The sequence below is a fragment of the Calliphora vicina genome, chromosome 2 (genome assembly GCF_958450345.1).
Source record: "Calliphora vicina chromosome 2, idCalVici1.1, whole genome shotgun sequence".
Classification (NCBI taxonomy): Eukaryota; Metazoa; Arthropoda; class Insecta; order Diptera; family Calliphoridae; genus Calliphora; species Calliphora vicina.
The window spans coordinates 96868034-96890821 of record NC_088781.1 but is presented as its reverse complement, the minus strand read 5'-3'; the positions used below and the strand labels follow the sequence as shown (position 1 = coordinate 96890821).

The window sequence follows — 22788 nt, the reverse complement described above, 5'->3', positions numbered from 1 at the left end:
ATATGGCCCTATGGGCTCGGTTGGTTTTTCGTAAATAAATAAATAAAAAATATATAAAAATCTTTTAAATCGGATCGCAAAAATTTGGCATAATTTTTAATTTTTGATATACCCGAGGTGCCCCACTTAGAGGCATTGTGGCTCGGCGCTCCTAGGTGTTATAAGCCCAAATTCAGAACTGATCAACACGTCCTCTATAGCCATGGGAATTTTTATTAAAATCGGTCTATTCGCTTAGAAGTTACAGATTTATTTCCACTTTTTTTCTCAGATCCCCCACTGTGTGGCAATGATAGCTGTTGTCAAACTGGCAACCAGAAATTTGTGGTTGCCCTCTGGCAACACAACTGAAGTTCGGTTGCCACCCATTAATTTTATTTGTGGTAGAATTTAATTTATAGAACAGTTTCATTTTTTGGCATTGAAAATAGAAGAAAATTTAAATAAATTTAAATTTAAACATTTTTATAGAACTCTGTGTGTCTGGTGAACATTAAAAAGGCACCAATACAACCTCAAAACTATGTATTAATACATTCTCACGACTTAGGTTTTTGACAACAGACTTAGGTTTTTTCCCTCTCAGTAACGCTTCTATGGATATATTATTCTATGACTTTGAGTGTCTGGTGAAAATTTAAAAGGCACCAATACAACCTCAATACTATGTACTAATACATTCTCACGACTTAGGTTTTTGACAACAGACTTAGGTTTTTCCCTCTCAATAACTCTTTTATGGATATATTATTATATGGGAACTACCTTCTATATTTTTACCCCTTTCACACTAGGCAATTTTGTTGCGCAAGTCTTTTGTCCAACAACAAAACAGCATGTAAAATTTTCTTCTCCTTCACCCGACATTACCTCTGCCATCCACAAATACCAGTGACTTGGGCAACTAAATTGCCTAGTGTGAAAGGGGTCTTAGCAGTATTCACAATGTAGAGTACTTGGCCTGGTAAAAAAAGCAGAAATGAAATGATTTTCTCGTTTTACTTTCGAGTGATTAAAACCTGTTACCATGTACAAAATCTAGCAAATTGCAGAACATTATTTGACAGTAATTCTTTTTGAAATCGTAGAATTTATTGTAGGGTTGGCAATTCGATTAGTCATGACATTTGGGAAAAATATTTTGACAAACTAAAATAACATGAACCGATCATGTAGTCCTAATCCCAAGTAACGTTTTCGTTTTTAAAATTGCGTGGTATAAATCAAATAATCCACACGATTCTTTCGTTTTACTATCGGGAAAACAAACCTGTTTCAATATACAAAATCTTGTCAATTTGTCAATTATTCGTTTTTGAAAATCGGTCTATTTAGAAATCAACCAATCCACTCAAACATTCCGAACATTTAATTTAATATTTATTTCGTACTATATACATTTTTCCGATTAGAAAAAATTTATTAAAAAAGGTAAAGGTAAAACATCCATAAACAGATAAAACTACACGCTAACGCAATAATGCAAAAAAATGGGTGGAATGGATAAATAATATTAAAATTTCTGGGCATCCATTATTGTATACATGGATACATCGCCAGACATTACTGACAAATCAGCAAGACTGGCGTTGTTACGTCGTGGTATGTGCGAGGATGATCTTGATGTAATTATTGAATTTGTATCGGAATTTTTTAAGGGCAATTTAGAGGGGACTACTGGTGAAGATGATGATGGCGTATTTAACTTGTTACTCATTCCGCCTGGCATTTTAAATTTGCCTTCGTGACGTAATACAGCTGGCATCATTGCGTTTTCAAGATATTTTTGTATTTTTTTACCACCAGGAATCGTTATGGGAGTCCGTTCATCAACAATCTACATTTTAAATAAAAAGTTGTAATATTTGTTAATAAATGCCGACTTTATACTTGAATAAAATATATTGTAAAATAAAAAATGCAGTCATTTTGAACACATTGAAAATAAATAATCCATACGTACATGTTTCAAATCAGACGATATGTATGCCTTTTTCGGTAGTGGTCGTTTCGTATCACTTGTTAAACCAGGCAATTTAGGTAAACCCGATGCTTCGCTTCCGTCTGAGTCTTTTACAAACTGTGGCTGATACAAGCGAGATTCATTTTCCAGTTCCAGAATTGCAGTTGAGTTAAAATAGTCCTTAGTTTTGCAATTTATTGAGGACATTAGCGGTGTTTTGGCGGTCTTTTTCATATAGGCACCAATAGGACTAACAATGTGGGAAAACTTTTGTTGTTTGCTTGTTAGCTCTTTAGTGCGAGCATGTACAGCAGGCTTAGCAAATATATCTAATTTCGGAAATGGTCGTATATCGATATCATAACGTTTCGATGATGAATTGTGACCTTTGGTTAAGGGCACATTCTTGGCTGGTGTTGTATGTGTTGATGATTTCACTGGAGAATTAAAAAAAAATTAACGTTTTTTAAAAACGACTTGAAAATATTATTTTACCTTTTGAGGCAGAAGATGATACATGTGAACCCGGCTTCTTATGTGTCATAGGAGAATTCGGTTGAGTTTTGGAAACCTTAATATTACACGCCGGAATAGGGGCTTTTACTTTTGGCGGGCTTTTTTTGGCAGCTGCTTCAGCAGCCATATATTCCATACCCCTTTTGAGCATATACTCGACCTCTTCCATTGTGTCATTGAATTGCATAGACTTCTCCGATGATTGAGGAGTCGCACCACAATTTTCCTTATCATTTTCAAGTGACTCATTGAAACTATAGGTATCGTGATTAATACTGAATGAGTTCGTTTTTGAACTCATTTCCATTTTGATGTTTGTATAATGTATTTGTTCTTCTTCATCTTTACTTTGCACATCATCAGTTTCATCAACATCTTCTTCATCCGAGAGTATTTCAATAATAGAATCTTCTAATACGTCACCATCTTCCATTTCATTTTCATTACATTCAATATTTTGCTCTGGACCATCTTCTGCGATAGAAGAATGCGGAGAGTTTTGAAGTGGACCAAATGTTTTTTCCAAATCAATCAAATCAACCGATATTTCACTTGCATTAGAATTATTTTCACCATCACATATATTAGTTATTGGATCTGATTCAATAATAGTAGCATCCAATTGTTCATGGATAGGAATAATATAGGCTTCATTGTCTTTCATCTGTTGTTCGTTTTTCGCTATTGCTGCAAAAACGATGTTATCAACATCAATGACTTCCAGGTCTTGTTGGCGGCATTTTTTAGAAACATCTGTACGATTACTAGCTACAGTAGAATCATGAGCAGTTTCGTAGGCACTTGAGGAGATATCGCTATGGGCGCCTTTAGTAGCTGTTCGAAAACTCATTTGAGATGATACATCGGAATTTGTCGAGTCATCTGGTGCTTCCTCAATTATTGTAGAAGGTCTTAATAAACCCACCATTTTGATAGGTGAGGTTTGCAGGATAGTATCACCACATATGGTATTTTCCCACATGCGTGATGGTGCCTCAATATCATCCAACAATGTGCAATTATTTAGTTTCATTAGTAATTTATCTGCAAAAATTTTTTTTGTTCTTTATTATCACTTTTTATGATATTTTGTACAAACTTACCTTCTTGATGTTGCCCATCTAAAATAATTCCATCTGCACTACGCTTTTTAACTTCTGCCAAGACCTGTTCTTTGCGATCACTATTTAAATATTGAAAGAGAGTACTATTCGGATCAGATGCTGTTTTGTCACACATCTTTTCTAGGGCTTCAAAGCTTTCATCAGAAGTCTTTTGCCATACCACAACATTGTTGCTTTTTTGTTCCTCATCTTCGCCGTTAAGATATTTAAACAGTGTGCTGTTCGGATCAGATACAGTTTTTTCGCACATCTTCTCTAAAGCCTCGAAACTTTCATCTGATGTTTTTTGCCACATGGGCAGTTCTCCATATGCAGTTTCATCGCATCGATTCATATTTGATTCTTTTTGATGGCTTATACTTTCGTTTGTTGTATTAGGAATATTTATAATTTCTGCATTCAAATTGATTTGAACAGTTTTCTGGTTCTTTTTTTGTTCAATTATATTTTTTAAATCTTCCCCTATATCCAAACTATAGCGTTGACTTTCAGTTATTGTTAATGTTTTTTGGACCACTTCTGGTTTTCTATTTATGTTAAAATGATATTGAAAGCAAAAATATTTTCAGTTTGATATAAAAATCGACATTCTATCCATAGATAAGTACACTATGACATTAACTCTTATTAATAATTTTTATTTTATCTAAGGTTTATAACAGAGCTTCGAAATAATTAATTCTATTTAAGCTTAATTCTCAAAAATATTAATTCAGAATTTCGGCAAACCATTCCCGACATAACAAATTCTTTAGCTGCATTCAAAGGCTTTTATTTAAATAGAGGCGCAATTGGCAACACCTCCACGGCGACCTGCCGAACAATATTGGCGTATTTAGCACCTTCTATCGATCAGTTCTGTTGGTAGGAGGTGATCCCTCTGCCTTCTGAATGTTAGTAGATAACAGGTAATAACGTTCCGTTAATAAAACAATAGTGTATAATTTTTTTCCATTTCGAAATAATTGAGTTTAAAATTTTTGTGTTAGTAGACAACTGGAACAAAAATAATATTTCAATTGAGCTAATAATATTTCAATTGATCTTCACCAAATTTTGACCACATATAGAATCAGTTACGTAGATTCTTATTATGCAATAAAAAAATAAGGGTGTATATGCTTATACATACACTATTGTTTTATTGAGGGGACGATATCTAGCTCCTCGTTATAGAGCAGAGCCATCTCCGCGAACCTTTGAGTGGTACAAGTTTCATCAAGAAAGTCTTCCGACAATCCCCTGTTCACATCACTTAATGTTCCATTATCCTGCATTAATGTCCGTTAACGTAAGATCCTCTAGAGTACTAGCGTCGAACATTGCTACCCCTTCCTTAGTAGTCTTGTCCGTACTGTCCTTCCCTAATTTCTGTTATTTTCTTAGTTCATACGAGTGTGCTCGTTTTGTCGGACCATCTTACATAGTGGCAGCACAGCGTTTTGAACAAAGTCAATTGGCCTATTAGACGGTGCACAGTGGTATGAGAATAAAAAAAGAGGGAAATAAATCTGTAACTTCTAAACCCTTACGCCGATTTGAATGAAATTTCACATGCGCAAAGAGGAAGTGTAGTCGAGTTTAAGTTTTGAATTTGGACCTCATGAGCCCACCAGGAGCGGGACCAGGGGTTCCCAAAGTAGGACACCTCGGGTATGTTCAATTTTTAAAATGATCCTATTTCTTCGTTTGTGTTCCAATTTAAAAAAAATTACACATATAGAATCTCGTCGTCGAGCACTACATAAAACCTCGTCGTAGCTATCAATTATCTCTTATAGCATAGGAGATATTCGCATTTGAAAATTTAATTTTCAACATTTTTACCCAAATATTCCCCGATAGGATTAACAATAGATCTATATATGAAATAAAGAATGAAGTGTTTAAAAATCATGGCTGAGTCAAAGTTACATGCATTTGAATTTAAAAAAATTAAAAAAAGGCGATTTTTCGCAATTTTTTTTGGCAATTTTTTCGACTACACTTCCTCTTTGCGCATGTGAAATTTCATTCAAATCGACGTAAGGGTTTAGAAGTTACAGATTTATTTCCCTCTTTTTTTATTCTCATACCACTGTGCGGTGTTTAATTAAAGCAAATGAAATTAATGTATAAATCGTTAACTGTGTATTCACTACAGTGAAGAAGCATTCACGGAGTGAAGTTTATAACATATTTAATGATATTAAAGACAACGATGAAGTTATTAAAAACTTCGTTTATTATACACGTTGTAAGAACGTGTTTAAATTTAATGAAGTGTCTCTGAATCTTTCGCGGCATAATTGTTACAAAAATTATAAATCTTCAAAAATGTTCCAATGGAACAAATTCAACTGCCTAACGATCTGAAGAAAAATTATAGGCCTTTTATTGCGTAACTTCACAGAAAAATAGTTTTATAGTTTTTTATGTTATTCAAAAATGTTTAAAATTTTTCTTGGAAAATATTGATGTATGTACATAATTTTTTATTAATTTCAGCTAGACATTGAGAAAATATGGGCGAAATTTACTGCATTTTGAAGAAGATAAAATGCTCTAATGTTATTGGATTAATTGTATTCTTTACGTTTCAGACTTTTCGATACATTTAGAAATATTGACCAATATTGGGATATTATACAAAAATATTTGAACTACATAAATCATTGGGTAATGGAATTTATTATTAAATAGTAACAAATTTGTGTAAAAATTTCCTTCATGTACAATTTTATAATATTTATGAACATGTTCTTATTCTAAATGGAAAAAGTTTGGAAAAAATTCATGTTCGATTAATAATATTTATTAAAAAATTCATTCCAATTATGAATTTCTTTTTTCTGTGTTACACTTTATTATTTACAAACATATATTTTAAAAAATCCTTATATTATTTGTTCTAAATATTTAAAAAAAAATATAATGCTAAATAATAATATTTCTCAGATTTTCGCTGTTCAGCAGTTGTGTACAATTTCATTCTACTTTGCAATTTTATTCTGCCTAACAATGCGACACTTGTTAACATAAATTCAACTCAAGCTACCACACATAATAACAGCAACATCAATAGTTATAGGCATGACATGGTACAACACGGTTTTCGTGGCGCGATGACATTGAACAACATGATGTGTGCGTCGACACAACAAAACACAGCATCAAATTTTGAAGTAAGACATTTTTCTACAAAATGTTTACAAGACAACTTAAAATGGCTGGAGCAAAATTAGAAGATGCTGATTTAATTACACAAATTTGTTTGTCGTTGCCTGAAAAATATGATCCATTAGTGACGGCGTTACAAAACATAGATGACAACAAACTCACATTTGGCTTTATAAAGGAAAGATTAATAGCTGAAGAAATTAAACTAAATGATCGTGTTGAAGTTGGAGAAAAGACAACATTTTCAAGTAAAAAACATTTTAAGAAAAAGTTTAATGGTAAGTGTTACAAATGTAATAAGTTCGGTCACCAAGCTAAAGATTGCAAGACTCGAGAAGCTCGTGCTACCGATAAAAAATTCTGTTTTATGGCTGGTAATAGTTCCAATAAAAATTATGGAGGCTCAAAAGTTAGATTTATATTAGATTCTGGTGCTAGGGATCATCTTGCTAACGAAAGTTGGTACATTACTGAACTCAAGAGACTTGTTGTTCCTATTGAAATCAACATTGCAAAGGACAATATATCAGTATCAGCTACAGCAAGTGGTCAAATACATTGTAAAACGGATTCTGATTATGATATTGGAATTAAAGATGTACTATATGCACCAGATCTAAGAGATAATCTTATGGCAGTACGAAAATTAACAAAAGCTGGTGCTGAGGTAAAGATCGTTGACAATCGAGCATTAATTATGAAAGAACTGATTGGTACAGAATATTTGAATGGCAATTTATATGAAATTGAAATAATGCTTGAAAAGCCTGTAGCTAATATGTGCAATAAGGACGATGGAGTAGTGATGATGAAAATGGTGCTGCGGCTCAGTCAAGTACTGAAGTTGAATCAAATGCTGAAAATGGTACTTTTGCTGAATCTAATAGACGAAGTTGTGATGATGAACAAAATAGTCATGAAGTTAGATTAGATGAAGTTGATTCCAGCATTTTAACTGATGATTATGATGTGGTGGAAATTCAAGATTCCGTTTCTACTGAAGCATCCACTGCGCTCCCATCGCAAGAAGAAAACAGTATTGAACCTGTTAGGCGTAGCGGTCGGGAGCGCAAATTTCCAAGTAAGTTATTTGATTATATAACTGGTTTACAAGCGGATTCTGCTGTTAATGTTTTTAAGGCTGTTCCGAATTAGATGTCAAAACGGCTTTCTTACATGGAAATTTAAATGAAAATATATACCTTGAACCACCTGAAGGCGTGGAATTAAGAGAGGGAATGGTACTTAAGCTGAACAAATCATTATATGGTCTTAAACAGTCCCCACGTAGTTGGAACAGCAAGTTTAATGAATTTTTACTGACGCTTGGATTTCGAAGATGAAATAGGGATTACTGTCTATATACTAAATTTGATAAAGATATGGTTCTGATCATCGTTTTATATGTGGATGACTTATTGATTGCAGGAAATCAAGTAAAATCAATTCAGAAACTTAAAAGTGATTTATCGACCAAATTTGAAATGAGTGACTGTGGTACTTTAAACTATTTTATTGGAATTAAGATCGAATATGATGAAGGAAAAATAAAATTATCACAAGAAGCAAGTATTGAAAAGGTCTTAACAAAATTTCTATTGGCTGATTGCAATTCAGTAAAAACGCCAATGGAAAAAGGACTTCAACTGTTACCTGAAGATAAAATAAATGAAAAAGTAAATGAACCCTATCGTGAGTTTGATGTACACCATGCTCAGTTGTAGGCCTGATATTTGTTTTTGTGTGGCTTATATGGGACGTTTTCAACAAAATCCGGTCCAAAGATCAAGAAGCTGATATGTTTACAAAGGCCTTAGACATCAAGAGTTTCAGTGACCTTCGAGATAAACTAGGAGTCAACGATTGAGAGAGGGTATTGAAATATAACATGTTTTTAAATGAACATAGCAATCGTTTTTAAATATGTTTATGTATGAACATTTTGTAAAAATTTTGTTCATTCCGAATCAAACAATTACCTAATAAATAACTGAATTTCCTTTTATTAAATACTTAAAATACTTGAAGTCAATAACAAAAAACAAAAATAATTTGCCATCGGGCATAAAATTTTGCATAAAAAATGCCAAAAATCGAAAAATCGTTTCAAGGATTTACAAATGTTTAAATTTCCTTCGTCGGACATGATACTAGGTCAAATTTGGCGGGAGAAATGTCGAATTCCTGAGAAGGATTTTAATAAAAATCGCATTATATGAACTATGTACATACACATCTGCTCAAAATAATAGATACACCTAATTGGAAAAAATTTAAATGGCGGTAACATTGAAAATTTCCTCGCAAGCGTTAAGAATACATCATATTATTAAAATTTCTATCTGGCAATGTCATGTCAGTCAAAAATCTGGCAACTATTTGCTTTCATGTTGATTTTTAAAAACGAATTTATTTGAATTACAAAAAATTATTTGCTCATAAAAATAGATACACATCAGTAATTTGTAATTTGTTTATATACAATTTTTTTTTTGTGCAATTTTTTGTTCCTATTTACGTGAAACAGTAAGTATAATTTAAATTTTAGCAACAATTTTATAAAAAATAGGACTCTTTTGAAGAAAATGGGACGAAATCATCATTGTAGAAAAAAATTGTTCAAACGATGAGAAATCAAGGAAAATCATTACGGGAAATAGCAAAGAGCATAGGAAGATTATTACATTTTGTCCAAAATGCTTTATCTAAAAAACAAAAAAGAGAAACTCGCGGTAGACCAAAGAAAACCAGTCCAGAAACAGATAGGCGAATCGTCCTTATGGTTAAAAAAGACCCTTTCATATCATCGAAAGCTATTTCTGCGGAGCTATGTAACGAAATCAGTCCACAAACAGTTCGTCGTCGTCTTTTACAAGCTAAATTGCCGGGAAGAATTGCCAGAAAAGTGCCACTAATGCGCCAAAAAAATATCAAGACAAGATTAGAATTTGCTAAAGAGCACTTACAATGGTCCGGGTGTGAAGGCGAAAAAAAATGGAGAAATATTTTATGGAACGACGAAACAAAAATAAATTTGTTTGGAAACGACTGCCAAAGAAATGTACGCCGACCAAAAGGAAAAGAATTCCACGTTAAATTTACAAAAAAGACGGTAAAACATGGCGGGGAAACATAATGGTTTGGGGTTGCTTTTCATGGAATGGTGTTGGTCTGATATTCCGAATAGAAGATACCATGAATGCTAGTGGGTATAGAGACATATTGGAAAACGTAATGCTTCCATATGCATCGGAAAAAATGCCATTAATATGGACATTCCAGCAGGACAACGACCCAAAACATAGTTCAAGATTAGTTAAAAACTGGTTCTTGGAGAATAACGTACCTGTTTTAAGCTGGCCCAGCCAATCCCCTGATTTAAACCCAATAGAAAACTTGTGGAGTGAATTAAAGATAAGGCTTTCGAAGGAAGTTTTCAAAAATAAAGACGATTTATGGGAGAAAACGCAAAAAATATGGTACGAGATTCCATTGGAGAAGTGTCAGAACTTGATATCCAGTATGCCCAGAAGAGTGGAGAAAGTTTTACAAAACAAAGGTGGATATACTGGATACTAGCTTTACTTTAATAATAAACTAATTTTTTTAAGATAAAATTTATTAGCTTTTGTTTAATAAGAATTTTTAAAAATGTATCTATTATTATGAGCACCAAATTTTTCGAAATTTAAGAAATTTAATTTACTTTATAATATTTATTATTAATTATGAAATATTTTGTTTTTGTTTTTTACTCTCCTTTTAACTATAAATAAAAATCGACTGAATTTTTTTTATAATTTTACAATATACCATTATTTTTTTTCGTTTTTAAAAAATAAATTTTGGTGTATCTATTATTTTGAGCAGATGTGTATATACATACATATTTATATTTAAGAACAAACATTTTATTTTTGTAAATATCTGTTTTTACATTTGTGAATAGAAATATAAATAAATTAAATTTATTCCGAATATATGAGAATTTATTTCATTTCCAAACAACATGATTAAATAAAAACCAAACAAAATTCTTTAAGAAGGAATAATAATATGTTTTATTTTAATCTCTATTAAAATATCTTTAATAAGAATATTTATACTGCACAGCTATGAAATAAATATAAAGACCCCAAAAGCATTGGCCACACAACGCTTTAATAAACATAAAATATTTTTTATGAACAAGGCAGTTTATGTTGTTATTTTTATATTCCTATAATTATTTAATTTTATATAAAAACAGCATCTGAATTTCTGTGCGAATCGATATAGTTTTATCTGTACAACAATAAACACATACTCTTGCCCTACAATTACACAATCGGTCACATTTGCTTTTAAGAAGGTTATTTGCACAAAAACAGCAAGAAACTAAATTTTTTATTTTTTTTATTTATTCAAGTAATACAAAGCCTTCAAGCCCAAACTTACATATTACTTAGCAATAATACCTAAGCACAAAAATTAACAAAGTGTAAATGTAAAAAATGTAAAAATTAAAAAGAATTTATAAAAAGCAACAATAATTATAGAAAAAAAAACAAACAAAAGTTCCAATAGCAGCACTAAAAATAGTACTCTATGTAAGAAAAATAACTTAAATTAAAAATTAAGCATGTTCGATAAATATACATTTAAACAGCTCCATAGTTTGCAAAAAAATTCAAAAGTTTAATTCGGAAAACATTATTGGAATGTGAGAAAATACGCAGATCAATTGGTAAGTAGTTCCAACAACGAGCAATTCGAATTAGAAATGATTTCTCATAGAATTATTAATTCTAGGCACCAAAATTTGGGGACTTCTATTCGATCTACTAAAAGTAAATTCTTAAACAACGGTAATGGACTTCCAGTTCTCATTATCTTATGAAAAGCAATCATGCACCGAAGTATAACAAAATTAGAAAAAGTGCATTTTAAAAATTGTTTAACATAAATGGATATATGATCCCTTCGACCTACATTGTATACAAAACGAACAATGGTATTGACAATACGATTAATTTTATATAGATCAGTGGAATTAGTACCTGATACAACCTCAAGTCCATATGTGACTTGAGACATTAAAAGGGAATATGACAACTTATATCTAATATGTTGAGGGTAATATACAGTATTGGCCATAAGTAAAGCACCCCCTCAATGGATTTTTTCAAATCATAATTTTTTGGATAAAAACGGTTTTTTTGGGATGTAGTTTGTATATATTTTATTAACTAATATTGTTAATGTTCATTTAATATTCATTTAGTGAAAGATAATTTTATTAAAAATTAATTTAAAATGATAAATCATATAAAAACTCAAAACGCAACGGACAAAACAAAAGCACACTCTTATAAGATGTTTAAAAATTTGACTCGGTACTGCATATTTGCAATGTGAGTTATCGGGAATCACAATGAATGGACTTAAAAATTCCAAAAGATAAAAATAAAGGAAAACGTGTGCAAAATTTAAGTTTTATACAGTTTATTGTGAAAAAAAAACAATGACAAGGAAAAAGTACTCCAGTGAATTTAAAATTAAAGTTATTGAAGACTGCACGACGGGCTTATAACTACATGAATTGAGTAAAAAATATTCAATTAACAGATCAGTTATTTCCAGGCTTGTTTCAAAATTATTTACAAAAAGATCCTACAGCATCAGCTATTCAAGTAAGAACAAGTTTAAGATTATGCGTTGGCGATAGAACAATCCGTAAAAGAGTAGTAGAAGCCCGATTATTCAGCTGATGATCAGCTAAAAAAAACATTTATATCAGCTAAGAACAAGAAAGCTAGACTGAAATTTGCCAAAGCCCACATCGACTGGAGTGTCCAAAAATGAAAGACAGTACTGTTCCCTGACGAATCCAAATACAATTTAAAAAGTCCCGCTGGAATAAGGCGTGTACGCAGACCAAAAGGAGGAAGACTGAATCCTAAGTATTGCAAAGGAACAATTAAACATGGAGGAGGCAATGTAATGGTCTGGGGTTGCTTTTCTGGTCAAGGATTTGGGCCAAATCATAAAATTTATGGGATTATGGATCGGTTCATGTACCGTGATGTATTGAAAGCTGTAATGTTGCCTTTTGCCAGTGAAGAGATGCCAGTTATAGGGAGCTTCCAACAGGATAACGATCCTAAGCACCCCTCCAAAGTTTGTAAGACTTGGCTACAGAGCAATAAGATTCAAGTTCTTCATTGGCCTGGTCAATCTCCCGATCTCAATCCTATTGAGAACTTGTGGCACATTGTTAATATGAAAGTAAATCGTGAAAATTGCTGAAATAAGGATCGGAAATTTTCACGATTTATTTCATGCCGTTAAAATAGCCTGGGAAGGAATATCGAAAAAAAAAATGTATAATTTTTAGCTCACTAAATAGTTACGCAAATGGTGTGCCTCCACTGATAGGGAGTCTTGAAACAAATTTTATACGTCATATCAAAGAATCAAGGGTGTACATTTCAATTTCAATTCGAATGAATTTAATCAAACTTATTAATTTTTATTTACGTTTTGTTTAACAAATACTTTTGGCTTATTTAAATTGTTTATTAAAAAATATATTGTTAAAATAATATTCATGTAATATAATGTTATGGAAATAGATGTAATACGTATTTGGCCTTGAAGGCTTTTTGTATTACAAACAAATAAATGAAAAATAAATGAAAATGAAATGAAAAACGCCATAAAAACATATTATTTTCTATGCCAAGAGATGTTCTTGTGTCATCCAAAACAAAGGATTTGCAACAAAAAAATTAATTAAATTTTTTTTTTATAGTATATCCTTGAAGGGCTGCTTTAGTTTTGTCCGTTTCATTTTCTACCTTAAAATATTTTTGGATTTTAAGTTACCTCTTATAGAAAGGTTAACTTTGAAAGTATTTGTTTATCAATACTAAACATATTAACAAATGAAAATAATACATAATAGATATTTAAAACTTTGATTTTATACAAAAAAATACCATATGAAAAAAATTCATTGAAGGTGTGCTTTAGTTATGACCAATACTGTACATTAGTAGAAAATATTTTACGTAAAGTCTGCAAAACCCTGGAAACAGTAAGGTTTGTTAGGTTTTTGTTTTATTTTAACGTTTTTAACCCTCTAACCGGCAAGGCTGCCTTTAGGCGGGTATGTTAAATGTATGTAATGCTGCTTTATTTGTTTATTTTTCCCGTTATAACGGTAAATATGTGATAAAGAAGAACGTGCACTTGTCTTTTGTTTGTTTTTATTCCAACGTATTTCATTTTTTTTAAACAATAACCTGGTATATTATTTTACCTCGAAATAAAATTGGCCTGTTAGAGGGTTAATACACACACATACATATACAATAAACCTCTGCATGAATGGATTTGTAGTTAAGTAGTACATGTGTACTTGTAAAGTATGTGCTCTTACTCGAACTATATTTAAAAATAATGTTCATATTTTTGGGAACAACAAAATTATCGAATATGTATTTGTTGTTACTCGCCTTTATGTTTACTAGTTAATTACAGGCAGTGATGTTAACTTTTTAATTTCGATTACCGTACAGTCCTAAAAAAATTACCGTTTTTTAGGTAAAATTACCGTATCCAAAGTCTTATACAAAAATGCTAATATTTTCTTATTGAAACAGGTTTATTTTTATAATTCAATATGTCGAGGGCCTATATTCAAAACTATCTATCTTAAAAAACACTACTTTTCAGGAAAGCCAAAAAACTCCCGTATTACTTGAGTAATTAAAATTCGGTATGCTACAATTATTATAGTAAAATTCATGTTCAGCATTAAAAGTTAGTAAGAAAACATGAATTGCAAGAGGAAATTATTCCAAAAAAATATTTGAAAATTAATTATTTGAAAAGGTAGAGGCTTTACATTCGGAAAAAATTAATTGTATAAGATAGAGAAATAACAAAAATGAAAATAAAGCAGCAAAAAACAATATGTTTGTAAGAAATTCACACCATACACCCAGAGAAAAAATGAACACATCCGTGTACGAATTGACACCATTCGGTCTCAATAGTGTATCAACACTGTATGTGCACAAATTGTACACGAACGGTGTCAATTTGACAACGAAAATATTTCACCATTCCGTTGCCGAATTGACACCATCCGTTGTCGATTTGACACCGTTCGTGTACGATTTTATAACAGACCGTTGACAATTTGTCACCGTTCGTGTACGATTTGACACCAGACCGTTGTCAATTTGATACCGCACCGTTGTCAATTTGAAACCATATGTTGTCGATTTGATACCGTTCGTGTACGATTTGGCAATTGAAATAAATAATAATTCCTTTATGTTTTACATTTATTTTTAAATACAATACGAATAAATACTTAAATATAAAATACATATAAATATTAAAAAATAAAACAAATACTATGTATTGTATTCTACATTGCTGATAATTACATATATACATAGCTCAACTTTCCTTTTATATGTACAAAATCTGAAGGCATGTTTATTGTTTCCAGGAATTTTTGGAGTTGTATGTCGTCACAGGATTCCGTGATCTTCTCATTTCTTACACTGCCTGGATCTTTATCTACATCAACACAAATTCACTATTAAACAAAATTATACTTTCTTTTATATTTTCGTTTTTAAATATTTTCATTTTTTTAATGTAAATAAAATTAAAACTCACTTATAAAAACAAAGGAGAGCAGAGTTTCGCCGCAATTTGACAATGACTTGTCGGCAACTCATGTTGAGATGCGTCGGCGAATAATTTAACAACATTGCGTTGTCGATTCGTACCCGTTTGTTTACAAATTGTAAACGTACGGTGTCAAAAAAAGTGACACCGTATGGTGTCAAAATGAAACCAACAGTTGTCGATTTTGCAACGTAATTTTTCCCTCATCTATAGATGAGGGCTGTTTTATTGAATATTTTACCATCAAAAAGTAATTTTCGTGAATATCAAAAATAGAGGGTTTTGAATATATGACCAAGTTTGTAAAACAGCAGAATGCCATATTTATCAACATCTTTTATTTGGCTTATAAGCATAAATTCCTTATCAATTTCATTAAATTCATCCATTTGAACAGCTTCTGGGAAATGCAAAAAAAAATATTTTTGCAATCAGTTTTAATACTAATTTTTATATTGAAATATCCATACTTGAAAGATTACTTTACCGCCTAGATATATTTTGCCTAGCGGTAGTTGGTTATCATCATCCTCTAAATTTTATGATTATTTTAATGAGAAATGTGTATATCATATGTTAGGTGAATCGCCTAAGCTCTTTGTATCCAATTGTAGATTATAAACGAAAAGCACAACAATTTTTAGGAACAAATTCAATTATTTATTTCTTACACTTTTACGTTTAAATTCCTGAAATTCACATAAATTAATAAACTTATTTTATAAAATTAAGCAACTATGATTGAAATGATTACTAACTTTTTCGTATGGAAACCAAGAGCTGAACTTCTTAATATTTCAAACACGATCTACTGTATTTTATAATAAAAATGGCTTTTTATACGATTTAAAAATGAATTCATTAAAATACCGCGTGAAAATATAAAATAATGCAATCCAAATATTTGCGAATGGGAATTAAGCGATAAGTAATAACTAAACAATAATAACGATAATCGATAATTAGTAATACATAACGATTAGACTGTGGCGCTAACACCCCCTGGTGTTTCCACCCGTGACTGTTGATCCATAGGTCGGTTCAGATCCGATTCGAAGGACCAGATTGTTAGGTGAAGCGCCCAAGCTCTTTGTATCCAATTGTAGATTATAAACGAAAAGCACATTATGGAAATATAACTTTTGGTAGGTATATAATTGATTTTCTCCATTTTACTTTTATTGGATTAACAAAAAATGTATATGGCAAACAAAAAAAGACTTGTTTAAAAATCGTGACTGAGTCCAAAGTTATATGCATTTTAATTTGAAAAATAGAAAATAGGTAATTTTTCGGTAGTTTTTTGGGATGAAAGTATTTTTTATGTTTTTAATTTATCTAAAAAATTTCTTAGAAGATGTATTACAGATTTATACTTTTTGAAAAGCTTACTTCACACCAAATATCATAAATGAAAAAAAAAATTAAAATTTCCTATACCGATCGAACCAGGTCCATCCAAAATACGCCTATTTTTTAAGTAAAATTAAAATTTATGGCAAAAATTCTTAAATCGCATAGTCGGTATTAAAATATAGTAATCCATTTTATATGGCCCAATATGTTCTTAATTATTTTGTAAAAAGGTTTCGATCCCTCCACCCCTATTACGGATAATATAGACAAAAAATTAAAAAATCCCATTTTTGGGATTTTTCAAGACATTTTTTGGGAATTGCGGGATTCCTGATTACAAATTTCAAAATTTGTTTGCCATATACATTTTCTGTTAATCCAATAAAAGAAAAATGGAGAAAATCTTGCAATATTTGGACCCGCTGTTATAAAACAACTGGAGTAGGGTGGGTAAAAATTTTGAAAATTTAATTTTTAAATGCGAATATCTCCTAAGCTATAAGAGTTAATTGATAGGTAGGACAAGGTTTTTTTTGTAGTGCTCGACGAGGAGATTCTATGCATGTATTTTTTTTAAATCAGAGAGCAAACGAAAAAATAGTATTGTATTAAATATTTAACATACCGAGGTGTCCTACTTTGGGAACCCCTGCCCGCGCCCTAGGTGAACTCATGAGGTCCTAGTTCAAAACTTTAATTCGACAATACTTCCTCTTTTCGCATGTCAAATTTCATTAAAATCGGACCAACCGTTTAGAAGTTACAGATTTAGCCCTCTAGCGTGAGTTTTAGGTAAAAATAAATATCAAAAATAGATCCCTCGACCCCAAAAATAGTAAGATACCACAACTTTCCGGGATAATCAAAATAAATAGGCATTGTCTTATCAAATTTTTAATGATTTTTTCTTGTTAGCCAGCGTTCCAAAATCACTAACTTCAAATGCGTGTAAAAAAAATCTAGCGGTGAACTAGAAAAAAGCCTTGAGAGTTTTGTTATGAAAAACGTAAGCTTTCATTTGCTTTTGGTTTCATCCCATTCCGATTCGAAAAGTTCGATTTTGTGTCACAGTGTTATGAATAAAAATTCCCCGGGAGTTTTTCCCCTTTTCTCATTTTTCCTATTCAAATTCAATGGGAAAAAACTCCCGGGAACAAACTCCCGCGGAATTTTTTATTCATAATTGGACTGATAATTTTTTTTTTTTATTATAGAAACTTAAAAGATTTTTTTAAGGCATAAAACTTAAACATTTTGTTTCAATAAAAAATTAAATACAGTACACTATGGCCCATAATCATAGTCAGAAATCTTCAAGATTTTTTGATATTTTTCTCATTTCTTTGAGTTCTAGGAAATTTTGTTCAAATATGTGTTCGCCTTTCGAATATGTACTCTTTAATGAAACAAAAATACGGTTCTTCCAACATATTTTCTATTAAACACTCAATTCAAAGAAAACTAAATTCCAGACTAACGGGACTAGGAATATATAACAAAAAGACAAAGAGTGACAAAACTGGATAAATGCGGTTATGGACAACATATATATTTTGTTTATGTATCTTGAACTAAATCATTTATTTTTTTACTTATAGGTATATAGTAGATAGTACAAGATAAACAATGGAAAAATTACACTTCGATACCACAAATTGATCAAAAGTTATTAATACAGTTTTAAAAATATTCAATTATGTATTTTCTTTAGTCCACTACTGTATATCAATAATAAAACTACATATTTGCAAAATATGAAGATAGCATTTTCTAAAATATTTAGTTTAGTCAGGTAAATGTGTATTTATTTAGTAGTGTTGAGTTCAAAAAATGCCTAAGGGCTCTCAAAACTTTTATTTTCTAATAATATGTGTTAAACTCTGCTTCAATATCATTCTTCCTCTGGATAATTTTATAGCAGCAATAATATAATTTTAACTATTAATTTTGAAATGAATTCATATAGCATTTCTCAAATATTTTAAATTTGGTAGGTTTTGGTAGGCTTTGGTAGTTTTTAATTAGAAATTTGGTAGGAAAAATATTTTATGAGTGGCAACGCTGATCCAAACATCCGTTTAATTGTATAAAAAACAACAACGCCAAAAGAAACAAAACACAAAAGAAAAACAAAATACGCAAAGCATACACAACCAAACAAACGTTTAGTTGTATAAAAAACAACAACAACGCCAAAAGAAACAAAACACAAAAAAAAACAAAATACGCAAAGCATGCACATCCAAGCATACGTTTTATTGCTTTTTTGCCAAAAAAAACCAACACACAACCAAACAAACGTTTAGTTGTATAAAAAACAACAACAACGCCAAAAGAAACAAAACACAAAAAAAACAAGTAAGAAACTATGGTCAGTCAAGCCCGACCATATAATACCCTACACTAAGTAAAAGAGCAAAAACATTTTTCTGTTAAAATTTCAATAATTTATATTATTGAGTGATTTTCGGAAGTGGGCCTTATATGGGTGCTATGACCAATTATGGACCGATCAGCATGAAATTAGGTCGTGTGATTTGTCTATATGAAAGTTTAGTATGTTGAATTTTGTGAGTATACCAACATTTTTAAGCGATTTATGCACGTTAAAGTGATTTTCGGAAGCGGGTCTATATGGGAGCTATGACTAATTATGGACCGATCGTAACAAAATTTGGTGACATGAATTTTGTATATATAAAACTTATTTGGAGCGCAATTTGTAGAGATACATTTATAAATTAAACATTTATGACCGATAAGTCCAATTTCGAGAGGACATTTGTATGGGGCCTAGGTGAAATAATGGACCGATTTCAGCCAGTTTCAATAGGATTGGTCCTTGGGCCGAAAAAATAACATGTACCAAATTTGATCGAAATATCTTCGACCTGTATTCTGCGCACAAGGTTTACATGGACAGCCAGCCAGCCAACCAGACGGACGGACATCGTTTAATCGACTCAGTGATTCTAAGTCGATCGGTATACTTTAAGGTGGGTGTTAGACTAATATTTTTGGGCGTTACAAACACCTGCACAAACGCATAATACCCTCCCCACTATGGTGGTGTAGGGTATAACAAAATACGCAAAGCATGCACATCCAAAAACATACGTTTTGTTGCTTTTTTGTCAAAGCATGCAATACATTGTGTTTTTTGATGAAATTTTCAGAGGTTGTCTCGGATTTTTGCTCATATCTCCGTTATTTATGGACGGATTTTGTTGATTTTAAATAGGAAAATTCTCGAAAGTATGTCTGACAGAATTGTTGAAGATTTGGATCCCGGAGATATCTGGGGCCTTCAGAAAATTGATTTCAACAGACAAACTTATATATACCCTTCTCACGAAGGTGAAGGGTATAAAAAATTTCAAAACTTTTTTTCCAATTATTATTTTCATGTTAAATAAATAACTTTGAAGCCTCATAAATATTGGTGCCATTTTGCTTCATCTTTCATGTTTAAAAAAACTAAAATTCTTTTTTTTTATTTTTTTATGAAATTTGCGCCCCCCTGTTGTGGGTTTTTGGAACTATTTTTAAGGATTCAAAAAACATCAATTGTATTAATTTTTGATGCAGAATGGACTGGTGAAATCAGATTTGCAATATATTCAACCGTTTTTGCTCTACAGAAAAATGTGCTCAAAATGCGCGTCTTTAGGTGCGTTGAACCCACCACAAGGAGTGAAAAATTTCCAAAAAAAAAAAGGACGCCATTATTTTTATTTACGCAAATACGTTCAGAAAAATGATGATACCCGCAAATCAGATTTTTGAAATTAACTCCAATGTACATGCTGCACAAATTTACAGAGAAGGGCTGACTTCATAAACGCAATTTGCAAAGCAACACTGCAAAGAAAATCGTTTACAAGGCAAAGCAATACTGCTTTATCAAAATATATGACATTTTATGTAAATACATTTATGAACGCATAAAACTTTTTTGTTTTGAATTTAACAATTTGAAACATTCCAAAAATTACATATTTACATAAACAAAAATTCAATTTACCATAAATCCGTCATTACTACTAAAATATTAAATTCTTGCCTCCAAGATAATTCTATAAAGAACTCACAAAAATTATTAAAGAATCATAAACTTATCATAAATAAAAGCAATGCTCAAATTTGACAAATGTTGCGCATTGAAAAGCATTGTCATGCAATAATGAACTTGCGTTGCGACATTACCTAAACAAAATCTATTGAGTTTATGAACACTATTATGCATTGCAGTGTTGCTTTGCAAATTGCGTTTATGAAGTCAGTCAGAGTGTCCAATTGTGAATTGGACAAATATGTATGTATTGTTGTTGTAACAAACATATGATTTGTTTTTTGTTTGACAAATCACTATTAATAGTGAAAAAATAAAAAAAATCACAGAGTCTATACAGATTAGATACCTTACAGCAAGAATATTTAAGCCTTAAATCGGATAACATCAAGGGTCTGGAATCAATTTTCGTAATTTTATATCAACAAGTCTAAGATTTTTGGCTATGGGACCTAATTGAATTAAGTACCGAATTAAACGATATACTATGTAAAAGTGGTTCCACTTGATAATAAATAAATTTATGTCATTGCATGTCATCACAATTGTCCTTAATTTACTAGACGCTAGCTACTAATAGTTATTTTTAGCATGGTGTACGTAAATGCATGTTTACAAAGCTGAAGTACTTGAAAAGTAAATTAATTTTTCTTGTTTTATTTAAAGATTACATGTTAATTTAGGCTGACTTCATAAACGCAGTAATGCAAAGCAATTACAAGGCAAATCAATACTTTGTGACATTCATGAACACATAAATGTTTTGTAGAGAATCATAAATAAAAACAGTTCACAAATTTGACAGATGTTGCGCATTGAAAAGCATTTCCATACAATAATGAACTTGCGACAATGCCAAAACCAAATCTATTGCGTTTATGAACACTATGCATTGCAGTGATGCTTTGCAAAATGCGTTTATGAAGTCAGCCTTTATATTTTCAAAATTTACCGTTCCATAAAGAGAAACTTCTTAAAATTCGTGCGCCAAGCTTCACTTGCTTGAAATTTTTCCAAACCCGACATGATTCACAGCAAATTTTAGTACACCAAATGAAAAAAGACAAACACAATACACTGTTTACTATTTTAGAAAATGCTTACTTGAATAAGGGTATTGAATTGCAACTCTTTAATACAAAATTCTTGCTTTTTTACTATGGCATCTGCCTCACACGTTAAAAACTTTTTTGAAAGTGCCACAAAAAAAATTAAAAGCACTGCTGCCAACAATGATACAGAAAATATCAACATACAGCGTTGCATTAACTGAGATGTGTTCATTAAATATAACAATACACTGTAAAAAATATAGAGTAGTTTTCGAATCATAAGATTACAGGATTATTCGTTAAACTGAAAAGTTTTATTTTGGAACAAATCAAGAGTAACAGTTTATATTTTTATATATTTTTCTGTTAATATTTATATTTTCTGTATTGCGGGCCTTCGTCCGGCCGGAGGGTCTTTCAACTCTGAGACTTTAAATTTCTATAACTCAAACAAATAGACAGCGGGCAAAAATTCTAACGTTTTTGTGCTTATAATTATGAGACCTATCAACACCAAACAAATTATTAAAATGCAAGCTGTTTCAATGATCTTGATTTCTGCCCAAATAAGTCAGCTGGTAAGAAGCTATTCAGCCACTGCCTCCAATCCAGCTACCACATATATTACCCAAATTAATATACTTGCTTTGGACAAAATATCAACCCAGTCCAGCCGTCTACAGCAGATATTCTTTTAACAAATTCGTGTCTCAATTTTTCATGAACCATGTTACATACCAATATTTTGTATTATTTCTGGATATGTTCAAAATATGACATATTCTGTTTCCCTGTATTATCTTGCAGACTGGTCAGTAATCAGATGATAAAATGAAATCAGGTGTCAGAACATTG

General features: G+C 31.2%; 1 protein-coding gene across 2 annotated transcripts; it reads right to left on the bottom strand.

Annotated features, from left to right (window-relative positions):
* Nucleotides 1–1358: 1358 nt before the first annotated feature.
* Nucleotides 1359–22077, bottom strand: sip2 (septin interacting protein 2). Of its 2 annotated transcripts, none has more exons than XM_065501601.1 (5): nucleotides 21986–22077; nucleotides 3583–4130; nucleotides 2459–3523; nucleotides 1964–2400; nucleotides 1359–1837 (listed from the first exon to the last, which is right to left on the bottom strand). In XM_065501601.1, exons 2-5 carry the CDS (start codon nucleotides 3935–3937, stop codon nucleotides 1514–1516), a joined length of 2181 nt encoding a protein of 726 aa, XP_065357673.1. In that variant the 5' UTR covers nucleotides 3938–4130; nucleotides 21986–22077; the 3' UTR covers nucleotides 1359–1513. The 2 variants fall into 2 exon arrangements, with proteins under 2 accessions (XP_065357673.1, XP_065357672.1); XM_065501600.1 differs by lacking the exon at nucleotides 21986–22077 and adding an exon at nucleotides 21834–21972.
* Nucleotides 22078–22788: the final 711 nt, after the last annotated feature.